General features: G+C 50.8%; 8 protein-coding genes across 8 annotated transcripts; 4 read left to right on the forward strand and 4 right to left on the reverse strand.

Moving 5' to 3' along the window:
* Positions 1-207: 207 nt before the first annotated feature.
* Positions 208-1318, reverse strand: AtWU_06934 (3-methyl-2-oxobutanoate hydroxymethyltransferase ECM31; the record flags this gene model as incomplete). The annotated part of the gene is made up of 2 exons (XM_035502043.1): positions 208-828; positions 890-1318. The coding sequence occupies 2 exons, from the start codon at positions 1316-1318 to the stop codon at positions 208-210; spliced, it is 1050 nt and encodes a 349-aa protein (XP_035357936.1).
* Positions 1319-3203: 1885 nt separating this feature from the next.
* On the reverse strand, positions 3204-5376 carry AtWU_06935 (protein serine/threonine kinase activating protein nimO; the record flags this gene model as incomplete). The annotated part of the gene is made up of 3 exons (XM_035502044.1): positions 3204-3329; positions 3380-4762; positions 4906-5376. 3 exons carry the CDS (start codon positions 5374-5376, stop codon positions 3204-3206), a joined length of 1980 nt encoding a protein of 659 aa, XP_035357937.1.
* Positions 5377-6303: 927 nt separating this feature from the next.
* AtWU_06936 (aminopeptidase P family protein) lies at positions 6304-8375 on the reverse strand (the record flags this gene model as incomplete). Its single annotated transcript, XM_035502045.1, has 11 exons — positions 6304-6333; positions 6420-6546; positions 6598-6716; positions 6767-6988; positions 7039-7072; positions 7120-7163; positions 7213-7605; positions 7660-7787; positions 7840-7872; positions 7937-8101; positions 8174-8375. The coding sequence occupies 11 exons, from the start codon at positions 8373-8375 to the stop codon at positions 6304-6306; spliced, it is 1497 nt and encodes a 498-aa protein (XP_035357938.1).
* Positions 8376-8934: 559 nt separating this feature from the next.
* Positions 8935-9793, forward strand: AtWU_06937 (pyridoxamine 5'-phosphate oxidase family protein; the record flags this gene model as incomplete). The annotated part of the gene is made up of 2 exons (XM_035502046.1): positions 8935-8998; positions 9057-9793. The coding sequence occupies 2 exons, from the start codon at positions 8935-8937 to the stop codon at positions 9791-9793; spliced, it is 801 nt and encodes a 266-aa protein (XP_035357939.1).
* A 551-nt stretch (positions 9794-10344) lies between these two features.
* On the forward strand, positions 10345-11357 carry AtWU_06938 (SIR2 family NAD-dependent protein deacylase; the record flags this gene model as incomplete). The annotated part of the gene is made up of 2 exons (XM_035502047.1): positions 10345-10675; positions 10741-11357. The coding sequence occupies 2 exons, from the start codon at positions 10345-10347 to the stop codon at positions 11355-11357; spliced, it is 948 nt and encodes a 315-aa protein (XP_035357940.1).
* Positions 11358-12198: 841 nt separating this feature from the next.
* On the forward strand, positions 12199-15636 carry AtWU_06939 (putative SNF2 family helicase/ATPase; the record flags this gene model as incomplete). Its single annotated transcript, XM_035502048.1, has 2 exons — positions 12199-15183; positions 15232-15636. The coding sequence occupies 2 exons, from the start codon at positions 12199-12201 to the stop codon at positions 15634-15636; spliced, it is 3390 nt and encodes a 1129-aa protein (XP_035357941.1).
* Positions 15637-15974: 338 nt separating this feature from the next.
* Positions 15975-17348, reverse strand: AtWU_06940 (phosphotransferase family protein; the record flags this gene model as incomplete). The annotated part of the gene is made up of 2 exons (XM_035502049.1): positions 15975-16435; positions 16505-17348. The coding sequence occupies 2 exons, from the start codon at positions 17346-17348 to the stop codon at positions 15975-15977; spliced, it is 1305 nt and encodes a 434-aa protein (XP_035357942.1).
* A 705-nt stretch (positions 17349-18053) lies between these two features.
* Positions 18054-19606, forward strand: AtWU_06941 (cytochrome P450; the record flags this gene model as incomplete). Its single annotated transcript, XM_035502050.1, has 2 exons — positions 18054-19128; positions 19185-19606. 2 exons carry the CDS (start codon positions 18054-18056, stop codon positions 19604-19606), a joined length of 1497 nt encoding a protein of 498 aa, XP_035357943.1.
* Positions 19607-20410: the final 804 nt, after the last annotated feature.

Genomic DNA, 20410 nt, shown 5'->3' on the forward strand with positions numbered 1-20410 from the left:
CAACGAATGTGATTAGGAAGGCAAGTGTGCGCAAAACTGTCAAAGGTAATTTGACACTGTATGAGAATTATGAACATGAACATGAAATACCAAGGTATCACTGAAACGACTTGCTGGACATGATATGCATGATATGCAGCTTCAGAATTTGAATCAAACAACGCTCGCAGCATGAGACACTACGACTCAGGGTGGGTTCCTGAGCATTTATTCTTTGTGAAAATGCTCAATGGCCTTTTCAAATTCGGCCAATTCCTCCTTCGCAATGGGGTAGGTGTATTCTTCGGAAGGATACGCCCGGCTCTTGACTTCGTCACGGTATTGTTGGATACCCTTAATAGCCTCTCCCCAGACGTCGCCATACTTCTTGACAAATTTGGGAAGGAACCGGCCCGGGGGATAGTTTCCGGTCATATCGATCTGGACCAGAACTTGTCCGGAACATCCGTTTCCAGCACCGATGCCAATCGTGGGGACACGCAACTTCTTCGTGATGAGGGCGGCAATCTCAGCGGGCACCGCCTCCAGAACCATCATGAATGCGCCAGCCTCTTGGACAGCTAGAGCATCCTTCAGAAGCCTCACTGCGCTGGCCGTCGTTTTGCCCTGAACCCGGAATCCTCCAAGAGCATGTTGACGTTGAGGCGTAAGCCCGATGTGACCGCACACAGGGATACCAGCTTGCGTGATACGTTTGATGGACGGAGCCATCTCAGCACCACCCTCGAGCTTTATAGCCTGGACGCGACCCTCCTTCACGATGCGGATGGCAGACTGAACAGCCTGCTCGGGGGAAACTTCATAAGATCCCATGGGGAGATCGGCGATCTGCACCGAAACCGCACGTTAGTATGAACCTTCTCTCAAGCAGAATGGTATGGATACGAACCGTGAATGCACTCTTGACAGCACGTGCGACACTCCGACAGTGCAACAACATCTCGTCCATGAGGATCTCACTTGTATCCTCCATGCCGAGGGCGACCATAGCCAAGCTGTCACCGACCAGGACCACGTCCATGCCCGCCATCTCCGCGACATGACCACTGGGGAAGTCATGCGCCGTAAGCACCGTAATTGGTTCACCCTTCTTGTAGAGGTTCCGTAACGTCTGCATGGTCACCTTCTTCCGGGAACTGGCCGAGGTGGCCCCCAGCGGAGAATGAGAGCTATACCGTTTCTGAAGCTCCGTTGGAGCAGGAGTGGCGATGGCATGTCGGCCGGCGAGAACCGAGAAGACGGGAGCGGATGCAGCCCGACAACGAACGGACGACCTCGCCAAAGGCACTAGCAATTGCGTCGAGATTCTCGAAGCCATGATGATAGCAAAAAGCGAAGTATAGATATGAAACGAAGCAAAATTCGTCTTCAAAAAAGAAGTAGGAAGAGCGACAACACTAGTCGCCCCTGAAGAGGCAAATCTAGGGAAAGCTGGAGGCAAACCGCAAGAAGCCGAAAGCAGCAAACACGCAGGTACGCACAAGCACCGATGGGCGTGGAAAGACCGAGTCGGAAAACGGAGCGACGGGCCAAAGAAAAAAAGGGCTAATGTCGTCACTACCCGTGGGCAGCAAACTAAAAAAAATAAAAGGGAAGGGGAAAAGAAGTTCCTTCAGGTTCTGGATCGTTATCAAAAAAGAAACTTATTCAATACCCCACATAAACCCTGACACAGGCACAATGGTTGACACCAGAAGAATAACAACAAAAAGGTTCACAAGAGGAGTTCAGTACAATAACATCACAATAAAAGTTTCCTTCCTACCTACCCGCCACCCCCACGACCCGTCTTCCTTATATAACCCATGCTGGTATAGATGATGCCGCGTAGTCCGGATCATCCACCCAGAAAACCATCAAAGTTCCAAAAAACCTTAGCTTAGTTAATAATTTAGTGCCAATCCCCCAACATTTCGTCGGCATTATTTCACGCTTTACCCGATAGGGATGACTTATGCCCGTCTTAGGGCGGATACTTACATGCAGGTGATTCCACTGCTAGGTTTCTTCCATTCTTTTCTGTTTTCCCGGACCGAGGACTTGGGGAGTGGGCCGAGGTTGGTGTGATTTAGTAGTGATACAAGTTACTGTGTAGATTGAAGAACTGGGAGATTTTAGGTGGATTTTTTTTTCTTGCTGATAGAATAGAATTAAATTGGATGATGTGTGGGTGTGTGTAGTAGTAGGAGGTTCCATTTCTATGCCTACAGCCTGTGTTGTAGCTACAGTAATAGCTACAAGGCTAGTAGTAGTATAGTGACACACGACATCAGAAAGAAACAAAAAGGTAGAGAAGAAAAGAAAATAACCACCAAGCTCGTAAGCAGCCAGCAAACATAAAAATTCTCAACATCAACACCAGTCCAGACATGTACCGCCATGTCTTTTGTATGCAACCAACCACCCCTCGGTTTATTCGAGTACATCCATCCATCCATCCGTCTGCCCATGAAGGTATAGTAGGAACAAGGAGCAAAATGCAAAAAAGAAATACTATATAGGAAAAAGAGAGAAAAGAAAGTAAGGGAGAGAAGAAAAATGTATGCAATCCTCGACACCATTGAAGTATAAGCTTGTCTTCCCAATGCGCGCGGTGTGTGTGTATGGATGCATGCATGAATGTATGTATGTCCTGGCTGTTGATGAGTCCCATATGTCACCTGCTTTCGTTCATTGGTTCGTTTTGTTTTTTGTTTTTGTTTTTTCCAGTTCCCGTTTCTCATTTCCAATCTGATTCTGTTTCTTTCTTTTTCTTTTTTCTGTACTGATGTGGGGTTTTCAAAATCTTCTCAAAAATTCGTCGCTGGCGAGGCCGTTAGATGCTTTTCATTCATCAGTCAACAGTATGCAGAGATATGGCATGCAGAATCCAAGGACGCCGGTTGTGCACCAATTACAGGGGGGACCGAGTTGTAAATGGAAGTGGTGATAGCAAATAAGGAAAGGGGAGGATGAAGCAATAGAGATGCAGTATTAATCGCATCGTCTGTCGACAGTTGTACGTAGGCTTGGACAATGATTGGATGACGGGTGTATATGCCAGTGTTATGAAAAGACGAGCTGAATATCTTCACATATTAACACGGCTGAGCGGCTAGCAGATCATCTCCGCAGGCAACGCTGCAGCCAGTTCAGTCCAGGGAAATAGACGAGCCGCAACGATTTTCATATCCTTTCCTTTCATTCTCGAACGTACGGCCTGCTTATAACCCTGGGACTCCTTCCGCACCAGATTTCACAGGCCTCTCCAGCTGATAAAGTAAGGCATCGAGCTCGGCCCAGTTCGCTCGGTTGGTCGCAAAGCGGCGGTGTTTTCGGGTCACAATGTGCTGCCAAAGGTTAGCATTGTCGTTTCTAAATCTAGAGCTTCCAGACTAACCTCTTCAAAGTCGTCGAACTTGTCCCTGCAGTTCTCACAGTAGCCTGGCTTAGGGTCTCTCCGTCTCTCCTTCTTTTTCGGTATTATTATGGTTTTTCGATCACCGATCCGCCGCTTAGGAGCGCCACTGTTCTCCAATTGCGTTGATTCCTCTTCCGGGACGTTTACAAGCTTTTTAGGCGGTTGCATATTGCCGAGGCTGTTCTCCAATGGTTTCGTCTTCAGCGGTGCGGATCCATCTACGGCGTGGTGTGATGGAGGCATAGTGCCCGTTGCAAGCCCTCCGTTTCCTTTTTCGAGCACCTTTCTCTTGAGTTCATGAACTTCCTTGCTCAGGCCAGCCTTGGCACCGGGTGCCGCAGCAGTCGATGAAACCATTTGCGAACGAATGGCGGACGTAATATTCGAGGGCTGTACACCTGATGCGGCAGGTTCACGGCCATGGAAAAATGGCCCCTTCCGTTGCGGAGGCGGAGGCACGAAGCTCTCGGAGCTTTTCCTGGGCGATAGTTGCTTCGTGGACTGAGTATCCTGGAGTTCAAGCTGGGGCTCAAGGGGCGCCTCTTCTGTTTGGCCCAATTCGAGAGTCTTATCCTCGGGCTTTGTACCCTTCCTATGAGTTTCTGGTGCATTTAGTTTCGCGTCTGGAATGTCTTGTACAGGAGCAGCATTAGCAACAGCTCTTTCGTCCCTTTCCTGTCTCTCCGTCCTCTCTTTTATACGGGCCCGTTGGCGGTCGATGTCTTTCTGTGTAGGGGGATCCTCAATGAACGGGCACTTTCCTAGGCGTGCACTTCGGAATTGCGGCCATATACCATCCTGCCGCCTTGCAACTTTGGGGTATTCTCGCACCATCACAGGGCGCGTCTTTTCGTCCATGTCGTGGACATATATGAAAGGACCCTTGAACATAACCAGCTCCTTCAGGACCGAGAGGGGATTGCGATCCGACGGGCCATTCAGCTCATTCTGAAGCACTTGCGAAAGATCGTTTTCACCCCGAGCCCTAGCATGACCACCAGCAACATTGCTGTTTCGCGTCGCGTGGCCATCATGTCCTCCGACATCGCCATCATTGATCGCCGTGATCATGCGCTGCAGTTTCTCAATCGCCCAGATCTTCATTCCCATTTGGCGGGCTCTGTGTAAAACGTCCATGCCCTTCTGCTCCCGCCGTGCGTCGTTTTTCAAGGTCATATGAAGGTGTGTATCGGCGCACTTCTCGAGCAGGGATGGGTTTACTGTCTGCAGCGAACCGTCCGCCGCCGCTTGCTCCGCCGACTCCGCATTGTATTCAGGTGCATTCGTGGGACCGTTCTCCGGAGGGATAGGACGAGACGTGACGACGTGGGTCACTAGACGCGAGAAGAATTTTTCTTCACGCTGTGAGGGATGAAGTCAGTAACGTCACGCAGTCGTATAGGAACTGCCGCCACCATGGACCGGTGGGGCACCGTTGACCCTCCGCACGCAGCTCCTTTAGGGGATCATGAAGCGCTGGAGATGTCAGCCAGACGCAAACTTACCGCTCCCAATGCAAGCACCTGTCTAGAGCTCTTGCTGCGAACATCTTCCGGGATGCTATCAAAGTAGAAAACAAATTGAGGAAACGCCTTGCGGTAATGCCTCTGCCACTGCCGGATGGAATCGAGAGTCTCCGCGGACGGCCTCTCGTGCCTCGTGCCTTTCATTTGTGCCTGTCGTTCTTTATCTCTCACAGCGACCAGTTTCCTTTCGAATGCACTCGGCTGAGCATTATTCGTGCGCCGCAAGAACAACTTGGAGTCGGTATTTTGGTATGCGGACGCCCTGGTCCGGGATGGGGAACGAGCGTCCGCCTCCTGACCGTCCACTACCTGCTTCTTCGGGGGAGGCTGGCCGTAAGGGATGTCGATCTGGTTACTCGTTGGACGTAGACGTTTGGCAGGCACGAGGCCTGACCTGTGAGGGGAATTGGTAGCATTCGGCACGTTGGCAAGTGGTCGGCGAGTCGACATATTAAGCGAAGACCGAGGCGAAGGTGGTACGAATACAGCTGCCATGTGGTAACAGAATACAAGGCACTATATGAGCGTGAGTTGCTGTGAGTTGGACACCAGCAAGAGAAAAAGGAGGGGCAGTTGGAGGCGAGCACGCGATGCGTTACACGTCTCGACGGGGGGTGATTACTCGGTTAGAAAAAGGCCATTGTCGACGCGATAGATGAGCAAATAAAGAGCGGCAGTGGGAGTTAGTGAGAGAAGCAGAAAGCCATGCCCTAGGAGAAGGGGAAGCAATGCAGCAAAACCCGCGAGAGTGTGTGGGGGAGGGAAGACAACAGAGAAGGGTCTAAGGGAGACACAGATTGAATGGGTGGTGGTGATGATGGAAAGAGAAGAGAGACCAAGCCCGACTAGACTAGTAGAGAAACGACTAAGCGTGTCAGGGAAGGTCGGTGGAGCCCCGGCGGGTTTGTTTTGGCTCCGGGATGTGCGCCGGACAACCACCGCCCGGCGCGCAGCATGAACCATTCTTTCTTTTCCTTTCATTCATTCCTCTCTGGGGCTTGCTGGGGTTACCCTTCAGAAACAATCTGCACAGATATCCCTTTTCTTAAGTGAGGGAGTTCTGTTCTCTAAATGATTGAGTTTACTGATTGTGCCTTTGTAATAATTGGCACGTCTATTCCAACCTCCTCTGCTTCCTCTATACTGTAGTAGTAGTACCTCTATCCACGCCCCACGCGTCCACGCTTAAGTGCTGACTGCTGACTGGTGACGTCTACACGAGCCACACGAACCACCAAAACCGGCTTGTTTCTGTTTACTTCTTGCTCAACTCGGCCAGTTTGTTTGCTATACCTCAATTTTCGGTTCACTATGTTATATATGTTACAATCTTATGCAAGGGTATCTAGCTTTACACAAATTCGGCCCTCGTCCATCTTAATCACGAAGAGCCTCGATATCATCGACCTAGATAGCAGATTCGTCAGTCAGCCCAATAGTTCGTCACCACAACCACGGTAACACGTCTTTCACTACTGGGAAAGCTCGCTTACCTCTTTAACTGCCTCCGTGGTCAATACAATGGGACTGTCATCTCCAACACAAACACTGTCTTCAATCCGGATGCCAATGCCCCGGAACCGTGCCGGCCACCGCTCATCATCTGGAACGTAGATGCCACTGCGCTGATTGTTAGCATGCTCAACCTCACAGAAGGGCGTCGATACATACGGCTCCACAGTGATACATTGGCCTGCCTTGAGATTATATCCCCGGGAATACCCGGAGCAGTCGTGCACGTCCAGACCAATATAATGGCCCAGGTGGTGAGGGAAGAGAATACCCATGGCCTATTTCTGGTTAGTATTGAAAAGACCTTGTGAGAAACTGGAAAACCTACGCCTCCGGAAACATCGAATCCAAGTTGTATCAGCTGGTCTCGCAGGCCGGTCTCCGCAACGCTATGCAGCCGGTCCAGGCTGAGTCCAGCATCTTCGCGACACAGCGAGACACAGCTGCGATGCACATTCAGCACGGCATTGTACAAGTCGCGCTGAGGGTCAGAGAATTTGCCGTTCACTGGCCAGGTTCTCGTGATGTCGGAGATGTAAGTGCCTGCCTCCTGTGCTTCAGTTAGTCTCGGTAATTGGTGAACGAATAAAATACACGTACACCACCTCCGTCAACTAGAACCATATCCCCGTCCCTGTAATGTGTGAGTACTGCAATGACAATGGCTCTTGTGGCGCATACCTCAAAACGTCATCGTTTCTCGTGTAGTGGATGCTCAGGGCGTTCTACACACGTTAGTCACGGGCATTCAATACCTTCCGAATAATTACTTACGGAACCACCTGCGACGACTGGAACAAAAGCACTGTTATCGCAGCCATTGCGCTTAAAGTTATACTCCAAGAAAGCAGTCAGGTCCTTTTCCATGGAGAAGGTCTGCCTCATAGACTCTGTGAACGCTCTTCCAGATGCCTGTCCAACACGACGCAATTGCACGACCTCGTCCTCACTCTTGAAGACTCTCATTTCATTAAGGATGGAGCGCAAAGGCTTGACCTTGCGGTGGTCGACAATCTTCTTGAGCTTTTCGGAAGCTCCCGTAGGACCGTAGAGGTACCGATGCAGAGATGACCTTCCGGGGTTGAAAGCGGGAATGTCGGTGTAGATTTCTGTCGCATCCGCAAGGATCTTAGGAAGAAGGTCCCCAATGCGTTCGATGTCACCGGACTACCAGCGCAGTGTCAGTTGCGATCAATGAAGAGTCACAAAGTAATATCTCACTTCATCCGCATTGAAGACATCAATCGCCGCGCGGGTACCTGAGCGGGCACCGTCCCAAAGTTCGGCTTTCGCATCCTTCTCCCTGCAATAAAGGTGGAAGAGGTGGTTGTTCCCGGATCCGTCGTTCGCTGCTTTTTATGAGCGCCAATTCCCAAGCCGAATGTCGTAGTTAGAGCTCACCGATGACAGCCAGCGCATTAGGTTCGTTAAACCCTATCCATACAGAGCTATGTCAGCGATATGTTGCCTGTAAACAAGGACACCAGGTACCACCTACCGGTCAAGTAGAAGAAATTCGAGTCCTGTCGATATTCATTGAAGATGCCCGAAGCCCGGTACGTAACCTCAGCAGCAGCCAGCACCGCGACGGCATACTTGGGTAGTTTGTTCGCGAGACGAGATCGGCGCTGGGCGTACTCGAGAGCCGTTATTCCGGGTGTCACTTTAAGATGCGTTAATACCGTATATAATATGCGTCATTGGAATCCGCGGGGACTGAAGTGATGTTACGCACGCTCTCCCGGCTCCAATATATGGGGGTGTGTCTCGTGTAGCGGCTGGCCGAATTTGAGCTCCGCGGCGGAGATCGAAGCGTAAGTACGGCGAAGAGCAGGCTGTTGGAGCACCGGCCGACTAAGATGCGAGAGGGGGATTCGAGGTGCCTGGCGACGAAGGTAACGAGGCCATTGGCGAATGGCTGCTTTGCATGTCGACATCGTTATAGCAGCACCATTGAAGGTGTTGGCAAGCTTTGTCGAAATAAAGACTGGCTATCTGGCCCGCGTTTGGTTCGGAAGGTCGGCGGTGATTGCGAGACCTCCGAGCGTCCCTTGGTTTAGCCCGTTCGCTGGATGCCTCAGGCTGGCAGCCCCGGTCGGCGGCAGTGACCAATCAACGCTGAGGGGTTTGCGATAGACTCGCATACTCCGCTTGTCTGGATAGGCTGGAAACTGCGATTCCTTCCCACCTTCTTTCTTATCTCGGTCTTGTACAGCGTACCACAACCACGAGATGTCGGAGGAGTTTGGGCCAGTACAGTACGATCCCAAGGGTTGGGTTGTTTTTCGATGGGATTACTCGATGACTCAAGTTGGTCTTTGAGTCACGTCAATGAGATGCCAAGGTGGAGTACAAAATATATATAGTAGAAGCAAACTTCATTAAAGATCTAAGCACAATTCGTTACTCACTCGAGTGCTCCATTACTTTTATGCTAGACGGAATTTAGTAGTCAGTTATTCATTGTATATATTGTTCGATTCGTCAAATTCAAAAATGGGAAGGACCTTAAAATACCCCAAGCGGCCCTCGAACACGGTCAACCGCTACAAGCATCGAGGTATACTTCACTTCACTCCCTAACTTTGCGTCGAAGGAATTTACTAAGAGTACCACAGCAACTTATGACCTGGGCGCCATTCATGAAATCATCAACTCCACCCAAGTTCTCCATGTATCCTTCAGCCCCGGACCATCGGAGCCCTTCCCTGCAATCCTGCCTATGATCGGACAAATGGGATCATTCGACTACCCTTCAGCAAGCATCGACGAACCTCTTGACTGTTATCTTCATGGCTATGTCAGCTCCCGCATCATGAACCTGGCTCGAGATGCCGAAGGAGAAGGACTACCCATCTGCGTGGCTGCTAGCAAGGTCGACGGGTTGATCTTGTCTCTGACACCGAACTCCCATAGCTACAACTATCGATCTGCGATCCTTCAAGGCTATGCTAAGTTAGTCACTGACGAAGCCGAGAAGCTCTACGCCATGGAGCTAATCACCAACTCGGTACTCTCGGATCGCTGGGCGCATACGCGTGTTCCACCAGACCGCGCTGAGATGTCCTCGACGGTTATCCTTAAGGTCAAAATCATGAGCGGCAGTGGTAAGATTCGAGATGGTAGCGTCTCGGATGAGAAGAAAGATACAGGCAGTGAAGAGATCACGAATCGAGTTTGGACTGGTGTTGTCCCTGTTTGGGAGACGTTTGGCGAGCCTATTCCTAGTACGGGGAACAAGGTTCCTGAAGTACCAAGCTATGTGAAGTCATTTGTTGCTGCGAAGAACGAGGGAAATCGTGCTTATGCGGAGAAGGCTGTGGGGATTGAGCTGCCACAAGAAGAGCAACATTGATTGTTGAAAGGAATAATGTGCGGGTGGTATACTTATAATTCTCTGGCATTTTCTGCTTCATATAGTTAACTTCTGCTACTCTATTGTGGGGAGAAAGTATAAATCGCCCAGCTTTGGACCCTGCGGGGTATTGTAGCCTTGCTGCTGTGCCATTGCCACCTTTGATCTGCACAACGCAGGGATGGTACTAATATATATAATCCGTTTGTCCAGTATCTGGGTTCTTAGTAAACACAAGAAGATATATTGATTAGTTAAACTTATTGTTTTGGTTCACTTGACGAAATAATTATACAAAGTATAAGGCACGATTGCATAGTTTCAAGGCGACCCCACGTCATCGGTACCATTAGCGTAAGGCCGACTCCGCAGAACTTCAACTTAGCTACAACTTCTCCAAATGACTGACTCGACACACAGCCGCTCCCTTCAGAGGGAAACAGACATTCTTTCCCACAAATACACACCAGATTAACACTGCGATAACACATGATTATCCTATATCGAGTGCCGTGCCCAGTCTAGAGTCTCTCTTCGATATCTAGCCCGCCATGGCTCCTCCGGCTATCCCCGCAGCAGACCTCAGCTCATTCACCACCTACCTGAAAGGCTGCAGGCGAGTAATTGCGTTACTAGGAGCCGGTATTTCTGCATCATCAGGTCTTCCCACTTTTCGAGGAGCCGGTGGTCTATGGCGATCCTACGACGCGACAGACCTCGCAACGCCCGAGGCGTTCGATGCCAACCCAGACTTAGTATGGCAGTTTTACAGTTATCGGAGGCACATGGCCCTAAAGGCACAGCCCAATCGTGCGCATCATGCTCTGGCTGAGCTTGCCCGAAAGAACAAGGACTTCATCACATTGAGCCAGAACGTGGATGGTGAGTTGTACTCGTGTCCTTGCCCTGAAGTGGCACTTCACTAATCAGTTGCTTGATATACTCAGGTCTTTCGCAACGAGCTAGGCACCCGCCGCATCAACTTCACCTTCTTCATGGCTCCCTCTTCACAGTGAAATGCACGTCTTTCTATTGCAGCTACTCCCGCGAAGACTTCACCGACCCAATTGTCCCCGCTCTCGCTTTGCCAAAGAAGCTAGAACCATCCGCAACAGATAAAACGGGCGAAGAGGCTTCTCGATCCGTTTCTAGTGCACTAGGGAACAATGAGGATGTGGAGCCGGATGTGTCGGACGAGCGTGTTCCTCTTTCCGCAGTGCCTTACGAAGAGCTCCCCCACTGCCCGGAGTGCAAAGACGGGCTTCTACGCCCTGGGGTGGTGTGGTTCGGAGAGAGTCTACCATTACATACAATTGATTATGTGGACGACTGGTTGAACAAAGGAAATGTTGACTTGATACTGGTGGTAGGTACGAGTTCGAGGGTATACCCTGCGGCAGGATATGTGGATAAGGCTCGCAGTAGAGGAGCTCGAGTGGCAGTGGTAAATATGGACCGCAACGATGTTGGCTCTTCCGGGTTGAAGCCTGGAGATTGGTTTTTTGAGGGCGATGCAGGTATTATTGTCCCGGAGATTTTGAAGGGGGTGATTGGCGATATATAATCATCTTTGCTACTATTTCTTCTATAGGTGAACAGAGTATAGAGAAATCCGAAATATCTTATAATAGCTTCAGATACCTGTTACTGCGCAGATCTGGAAGGGCTAGTAACATATAAGGAGTAATGTTACAAATAGCTCAGCATTAGTAGTGTTATGTTTGACGAAGAATGTGTATTCATGGCAGCGGGAAGGAATACAAACAGGCAACCTCAGTTAGTTAATCGCTACTGTGACTCAGACTTCCTGCCTGAGCTAACTAAATCGGACTGCGGACCTAGATCAATAATTCCCGCACATAAGCTTCAGGATGAATCCAATGTAATTCGTGGAGGTGGATTCGTACTTGCTGTGTGTACCTGAAGCTGTTGTGTGACCTGTCACCCCGCTGGGTGGGCGGTGGTTGCTGGGGCAATGCGGCCAAACCGAGCGATAGCGCTATCGATAAAATGTGGCATGCCAGCGCTAAACAGAGCCGATCTCCGTCAACACGTCCAAAGCCCCTCCCACTACTCCGGATTTCGCCCTTCCTAGCCTCTTTTGCAATGTCATGACCTGATTCAAGTAGGTAGGCATCTCACATCCCCTCTATCCTTCCATACGGAGATAAATATCGATAGCGAGAGTCTCGTTGCAACCCCGCGTTACGTGATGTGCTGACATTCTGCCTCCCCCACAAGAACAGAAAAGATCTTACTCGCCATATTTACGATAGACTCACTATATCTATGCAACCTAGATCTCGATAATACAGCCTCTGATACCCCCCCACTGTGTCCCTCGGCACACGACGATTAGCCGCCACCATCTAGCTTCAGCAGGAAGTTCACCAGAATAATACGCCATGGCCAAAGAAAGTGACGCCCCTGCGGACCCCTTCACGCCTAGAAGGCCGCAAGAACAACCCCATCGTCCTATGTCACACCATCCTGAGTTCGGAAAGCCATCTCCTATTCGCCCAGTGCATCATCAGAGTCACCACTCTAGCAACCCCTTCAACATCCCCAAACCGAACCACCAACGTCCGGAGCACCACAGACAACAGCCTCGGCCTCAAAATCCTGCCCACAATGGTGCCCCGCAATACCGTCCCCCCACTACTCCGGGACCTAATAACTTCTCAACCCCCAGAAGGGAAGGGTTTGACCCATTCAAGCCCGTTAGACCGTCCGCGTACAACAACAACCGCTTCTCCCGCCCGGTCGACAGTGGAGCTGTTGAGATTCGACGCCCAGAGAACTTCACGTTCAATACACCCCGTGCCCCTAAGACATTCTTCGCCTCGAAGCCCTCTGCCGTTAAGATGACGAACGCATCGAAGAACCTGAGGAACTTTGTCGACTTGACTGGTGAGGGTGGTTTTACGCCAAGTGCGCGATCTCGAGGCCCGGGATTTGGCTCTATGGATGTCAACGGTTATGTGGATACGGCCAAGGCGAATGAGAATATCAAGGCTCTGTTGGAGGGTGCTTTTGAGGATGAAGAGGAGAAGGAACCCAAGTCGAAGAGCAAGAAGAAGAAGGACAAGAAGAATAAGAAGAAGAAGAACAAGGAAAAGAAGCAAGAGAAGTCCGAGAAGAAGTCCCAGGAGAAGGAGTCGGACGCCGACATTGATGATCTTGCTGCCCAGTTGGGAACTGTAACTGTACAGGAATCCAATACTGCGGATGAGAGCACTGATGAATCGGAAACCGAGTCCAACAAGTCCCCTGTAAAGCAGAAGGTCAAGGAAGTCGTGGAAGTCAAGGAGGTGGCAGGGAAAGATGTTAGTGAAGTTGAATCGGAGAATGAGGAAGATGACGATGAAGAGGAAGAAGAAGAGGAGGAAGAGGAAGATGATGGGACAGTGGAAGGCTTGAAGGTCAAGTTACTGCCTCATCAGCGGGAAGGAGTCAATTGGATGTGCGACAAAGAGACTGGCCGGAAGAAGACCAAGGGAGTGCTTCCCAAGGGTGGAATATTGGCAGACGACATGGGTCTCGGTAAAACTGTTCAAGCTATTGCTCTGATGCTATCCAACAGAAAGCCCGCCGATGGTCTCAGGCGGCCCTTGGCTGATGACGAGGACGATGATGCGAGCAGTGACGATGAAGAAGAGAAAGAAAACCGCAAACTACCGGCTGGACTGAGCAAGACGACTCTGGTCGTCGCTCCCCTAGCCCTGATCAAGCAGTGGGAGTCTGAGATCAGCGATAAGGTTGAACACTCGCACAGAATGCGGGTTCTGGTATACCACGGAAACGCACGGACTAAGGGCACGGATAAGCTTGAGGATTATGATGTGGTTATTACCACGTATGGTACCTTGACCTCGGAGCATGGTGCTAAGGATAAGAACAACAAGAAATCTCCCATCTTCTCTGTCTACTGGTACCGGATCATTCTGGACGAAGCCCACACAATCAAGAACCGCAACGCGAAAGCAACACAAGCTGCCTACTCTTTGGATGCAGAGTACCGCTGGTGCCTTTCGGGAACGCCAATGCAGAACAACCTTGACGAACTGCAGAGCTTGATCAAATTCCTACGTATCAAGCCGTTCAATGACCTGGCGGCATGGAAAGAGCAAATTATGAAGCCAATAGCGAACGGCCGTGGAGGTCTAGCCATTGAGCGTTTGCAGATCTATCTCAAGATCTTCATGAAGCGGCGCACGAAGGATATTCTGAAGCAGAATGACAACCTCAAGCCTGGCAAGGATGGGGAGAAGAAGTCATCTGGCTTCCACATCGTCAAGCGAGAGGTTATCAAGGTCGAAGCGGACTTTATGCCTGGTGAGATGAACTTCTACCAGCGCCTAGAGCAGAGAACAGAAAACAGTCTCGAGAAGATGATGGGCGGTGAGAAGGTTGACTATGCTGGCGCTTTGGTGTTGCTGTTGCGTCTTCGGCAATCTTGCAATCACCCCGACCTTGTTAAGAGCGACCTTGCTCAGGATAAGGACGTTCTCCTGCAAAACGGACAGTCCGGCAGCCAGAAACCCGCCAAAAATGATGAGCTGGACAGCATGGCAGACCTTTTTGGGGCACTGAGTGTTGTGTCCAAGAAGTGTGATATATGCCAAATGGATTTGAAGAAAGAGGAGGCATCTGGCGGTAATAGCAGGTGTAAAGAGTGCGAGGTCGCGTTGAATGCCGACCTGACTAATACCGGCAAGAAGAAGAAGAGCGGTCGGAGGTCGATTATTGATCTAACAGAATCACCATCGGCCCACCGCGGAGAGCCGCAGGTCATCCGGCGGAGAAACAGACGAGTAGTACTAGACAGCGATGATGAAGATGAGGACGATGGCGAGTGGCTTGTTCCAGAAGATCAGCGCGGAAAGTCGAGCCTTGGAACAGCTGGAGGCACCGATGATGAAGACGCAGAAGGCGGTGGTGAATGGCTGAACTCGGACGATTCTGACAGTGACGACGATGGGCCTGAGTCTCCCTCTCGCAAGCCAACGGGCATCAGTCGCCGTAGCCCCGAGGTGGAGTCTGACGATGACGACATTTATGCCGGAGACGATGATAACAAGATCTTGCCTTCGACGAAAATCCGACGCCTTATGAAGATTCTCAGGCGCGAGTCGTCAGACCACAAGTTCATCGTCTTCTCGGTCTTCACCTCCATGCTTGATAAGATCGAGCCATTCCTGAAGCGCACCGGAATTGGATACGCACGATATGACGGAGGCATGCGGAACGACCATAGAGAAGCCAGTCTCAACAAGCTGCGGAATAATAGTGGCACTAGGGTTCTCCTCTGCAGTTTACGCGCTGGTGCATTGGGACTGAACCTGACTGCCGCAAGTCGTGTGGTTATTCTAGAGCCCTTCTGGAATCCTGTAAGTTTACCACTGTCCCTCGAAAATACACATGCTAATCCCTTCTAGTTCGTTGAAGAGCAGGCCATTGACCGAGTCCATCGTCTGAATCAGACAGTAGACGTCAAGATCTACAAGATGATCATCAAGGGTACCGTGGAGGAACGAATTATCGATCTGCAAGATCGCAAGCGCGAGCTGGCCAACGTGACCATAGAAGGCAAGACCGCAGCGGCCAAGCTGACGATGAAGGATATGATGGCTCTATTTGGCAAGGACGCCGAAGCGCGTTACAACGGCGACCCCGATCTCGACCTGAACCAGACAACGAAACTGTTGAATTCTGGCGCTGACAGCGTCTCGGGCTCAACATACGCCAGTGAGACGCAGACCTCTGGCTCTCGTGATCGAAGCCGTCAACAGGCGAAACGTAATTCTCGCGGTGAAGACTCGGTGTATGGTAGACGGTGGTAGCATGGATTATCGGTGTAGCATGATTCGGAATGAGTACAATTGGGCGTTAGGCTGGGAGGACAAGCTATCAGGGACATTGTTCTAATTTCGGGGTTTACTACTTCACAGATGTATAGGGCTTTCGGGCGTCTAGAATTCATATGATCTCTATCACGTTAAGTGTTAGCTGCCGGGTTGTCTACCGCATTGAGATATGAAAACGATATGCAGTAAGCTTGACCTAGATTGTAGATATCTACACCACAGTGCCTTGTGTCTGCCAACACTTCAACGAAACACAGCATACTTCCAAAGAATCCACAACACCACCCATACACTCCCTAATCCACTAAACCCCACTATAAAAGCCCTTCTAACCCCCCAATCCTCTCCACAACCTCCCCCTCCGCCCCCTCCCTCGCCCCTGCCCGTGCCCCCTCACTCATCCTCCCCACAATAAACTCCGCAGCCAAATGAAACGGACACACGCACTGCTCCAGCCCACGCCACTGACACAGCACCCCAATTCCACCGATATCACTAGGCCGCGCCACCCCCCGCTCCGCCAAACAAGCATTAAACGTCTTCCCGATCCACCATAGCTCACCAGGAACATTCTCACCACTAAAGTCCCCAGAAAGAAGAGCCTGCGATAGCTTCCCCTCCGTCGGATCCTCCCCGTAAGGACCCATTACATTACCGCCTAGATCCTGAAGCGAGACGAGGAACTCGTGAGCGGGATGGGCAATGCAGGCGAAGTCGAAGTCGATGAGGGCGGTGAGTTTGCAGGTGGTGGGGTCGATGAGGATGTTGTTCATTGCTTGTTGGATATCATGTTAGTTAGTATCTTAATGGGTAGATGGGGTGGTCTGTGGAGTGGGAGGAATACTGAGGTCACCGTGGATGAGAACTCTGGTATCAGGGTCCGAAAGAAGGCCAGAGAGGGAGAATTTGTCGATGAGGGAGTCGAGGCGGTCTCGGATTCCATTTCCATTGCTTCGCCATCCGTTAATGATAGGGCTGGAATCAGCATCGTGCAGCTCGTGCCGTAGGCGTGCCCTGAGGAGCTCTTCATATGTAGACCACGGTCCTCCATTCGTGGTGGTCATCTCCGCACTGATGATTCCGCCGTCGGTTGATAGAGCGAGTCCACCGTAGGTGATTCCCTCCGGGAGAGGACATTTCCGGAGTCCGGCGAGTATATCTGCGACCTGCTCGATGATTGATTCCTTGATTGTCGTGGACTGAGAAGGGAAGAACTCGTCCAGTGGTACACCGGACTTGTATTCCATTAGTGTCCAGGGTAGGTCATCTGGATGAGTAGGTTTCGAGCAGAAGGTATATATTCTGGGGATGAGAGAGCCTAATCCGGGACGATGTGATTCGAGTCCTTGACGGGCGAGAGACATGGCGGCGAGTTCGTTCTCGATGCGGGAGACGTGTGGGTTGATGCCCATTGCTAGGGGGTTGCTCATTCGGAGGATGTAGGTGGTTGTTGTTCCGTCTGGAGGGGAGGTGGTGTGGGGGTTTGGGGCGTCATTTGGGGTGTGGAGTGAGGTGCTTGAAGGGGGTTGGGATAGTTCGAGCTTGTAGATGAAGTTGTTGTAGGGACAGGGGCCGAGTTCTTGGTATGCTACCGGGGTGATCGTGGTGATTTGGAGGGAGTGGTGGTGCGCGATGCGCTTGATCTGCTCGAGGCGCGTGTGGTAGGTTTGGTGGTTGATGTCGGACATTGTGGGGGTTGGTGATTTTGGTGATGGTTGGTTGGGATGGGATGTGCTGTGCTGGTTGGGATAGTGATATTCTAACTGGGTTATCTATAGACGTAGTTTTATGGATGCTCTAAGAGCAATGGGGGATATTGGCATTGTCTGCTTATCTTTGCGCCAGTCTTTCGCATATAGAAATGCCAGGGATATAGGGTTAGCTCCGCCGGAGTCCGATATCACTACAGACACAAGAGTAGTTATTGGTCTGGATGCCAAAGAACATGATGATTAAAGGGAAATGTTATCTCGATGGCTCGGAACTCATTATACATTCGAGGCTAGCTGACTGCCCTGGAGCTTGACAGAATGTTAGAGATGATAAGCTCAAAAATATGGGGACGCTAAAGGATCAACGCCACAACCAAGTATCGGAATTCGCCATTACGCTTGGTTTCCCCTCATTACATTGTCACTGTCAGTTGAAGTATGAGTTTGATGTCATTTTTCCATATTCACTCTCGCAGATCAAACTTCATTCAACATTGACCTCACATATTACCGGCTGCCTGATTCTTCCTCATCGTCACGCTAAATTCTCACCTCCAATCCTTCTATATACGCCCACGTGATTCAACCTCACTACTGCTGCCTGAACAGCATACATAAAAAACCCAGAAAGCGATCATCGTTCACTTTCCAGCTTCAATGCCTTAATCTATAATAACCATCATGGATTTTCAACCCAAACTCATCATCCTCCTGCTCGCCGCCCTAGTATTTGCCAGCGAATTCTTCCGACGCTATCTCAAGCGCCGCCAATTCGCCCGCCAGCATGGATGCCAACCAGTCGCACGATCCTTCAGCAAAGACCCCTTCCTAGGCCTCGACACCATCCTGGGCACAATGCGCACAAGGAAAGAGCACCGTATCCTCGAGCGAGGCTGCAATCTATTCCGCACACTCGGCAACACATTCACCGTCAAAGAACTAGGCCGTAGTGCCATCGTCACCATCGAGCCCGAAAACATTAAGACAGTCCTGTCCCTCAACTTCAACGACTATAGTCTCAAGCACCGCTACGAGGCAATGAAGCCTCTTCTCGGCGAAGGCATTTTCAATACGGATGGTCACCATTGGGCCACCTCTCGCGCGCTTATCAGGCCGAGCTTCGCCCGCGAGCAGGTGACTGATCTGCGTTTGCTAGAAGAGTTGATCCAGGATCTATTCGCGTCGCTTCCAAGAGATGGGAGCACGGTGGACCTGCAGGAACTATTCTTCCGGTATACGATTGACTCCGCGACAGAGTTCCTGTTCGGACAGTCGGTGGGCGCGTTGAAAGAGGGTCACTCGGAGGCTGGGTTCGCGGAGGCGTTTCATTATGCTCAGATGGCGATCCCGATGCGGGGAATGCTGGGTCCGCTTGGTGTCATCTTTTGTGATCGGAAGGCTGAGGAGTGTAATCGCATTTGTCGAGACTTTGTGCAAAGGTTTGTTGATGAGGCGGTCTATACGGCTGCGACGAGGAAAGAAGATGAATCGCCGGAGACGAAGCGGAGGTATATTTTCTCGCATGAGCTGGCGTCACGGACTTCTGATAAGCAGCGCATTCTGGACGAGTTGATGAATGTGCTTCTAGCGGGGCGAGACACGACGGCCAGTCTTCTTGGGAATATGTTCTTCGTGCTGGCGAAGAACCCAGCTATTTGGGCGAAATTGCGCGCGGAAGTTGAAACGCTGCAGAACCGGCCACCGACGTATGAGGAGCTGCGCGGTCTGAAGTATGTTCAGTGCTGCGTTAATGAATGTATGTATACCCATTACCTCTCTATTATGCTGGATGTCACTGACTTGAACTAATAGCTCTGCGCCTTCACCCCGTCGTCCCACGCAACGAACGCGAAGCAGAGAAAGATACAGTCCTCCCTGTGGGCGGAGGCAAAGACGGCCTTTCCCCTGTCTTCGTCTCCAAAGGAACGATCGTCGCCTACAACGTCTACGCCATGCATCGTCGACCGGACATCTACGGTCCAGATGCAGAGGTATTTCGCCCTGAACGCTGGGAGGATGGGAAGCTGCAGCCGCGCTGGGGCTATTTGCCGTTCAATGGCGGACCACGGATCTGTATTGGTCAGCGCTATGCCTTGACGGAGGTCAGCTATGTTCTTGTGCGGATGGTGCAGGAGTTCCGCGGCCTGGAGAGTCGGGACCCTGGACCATGGGTGGAGGGATTGGGGTTGACGCTCTGTTCGAGGAATGGGGCGAGGGTTGGGCTGATTCCATGACATAGACATTGATCTAACTGGATAGTAATAAGATGAGATATGCAGTAAGAAGACGCATGCAGGTTCCGCGTCTGAAGAGGAATAGATCTGGCCCCATAGTCACGGTGCTTATCGCCGTCTTACTCTAAACTCCTCGTTGATGTGCATCTACTTTAGCGAAGCATAAATCTAGCTTTACTGATAGTAATAGAAACTAATATGACTGCAACGATATAAATTAGCGCTTATGCCGGACGTTAGCGTATTTCTCCCCACTCCTCATTGTGGTAGACCAATCGCACTAAATTCTGACACCTCGCAGAATATGAGGGGTTAGCTAGACAACTGGCAGGCCATACGATCAACGAGGGAGAGGCGTGGAGATTAGGTCTTAGCACGTTCCGTTCAGTATGCCCCTGGCTGTGATGATCTCCCATCGACAACAGAGAGAACCGTCACCGATGCTTACCTCAACAACGCTACTTGAAACTGATGCATGTGTCGCTAAAACCGGGTAGATCGGAAGAGGGGAGAAAGATGTAACCATGTAAGCCTCTCCTCGTTTATCATAGATTGGGTGCTAACTAGCTAGTCTGACTAGCCAGTGGCTCATTGGCCAGTTAGTGTGTGTCCTGCGGCATGGTACATTGACCTAATTTAGCGCTTGACGGCCACTTCAATTCCCCTCCATTGTGAATCTACCAGTCAATGGTAAGTCAATGTAACACACCCAATACTAATGATGACTGCATTAATTTGATCACAGGATAACGGAGACATTGGCATGTCTGTAATATTTTGGTATACTATGCTGGCTGCCTGGAT

Source organism: Aspergillus tubingensis, assembly GCF_013340325.1.
Source record: "Aspergillus tubingensis WU-2223L DNA, scaffold_8, whole genome shotgun sequence".
In the NCBI taxonomy this organism is placed as follows: domain Eukaryota; kingdom Fungi; phylum Ascomycota; class Eurotiomycetes; order Eurotiales; family Aspergillaceae; genus Aspergillus; species Aspergillus tubingensis.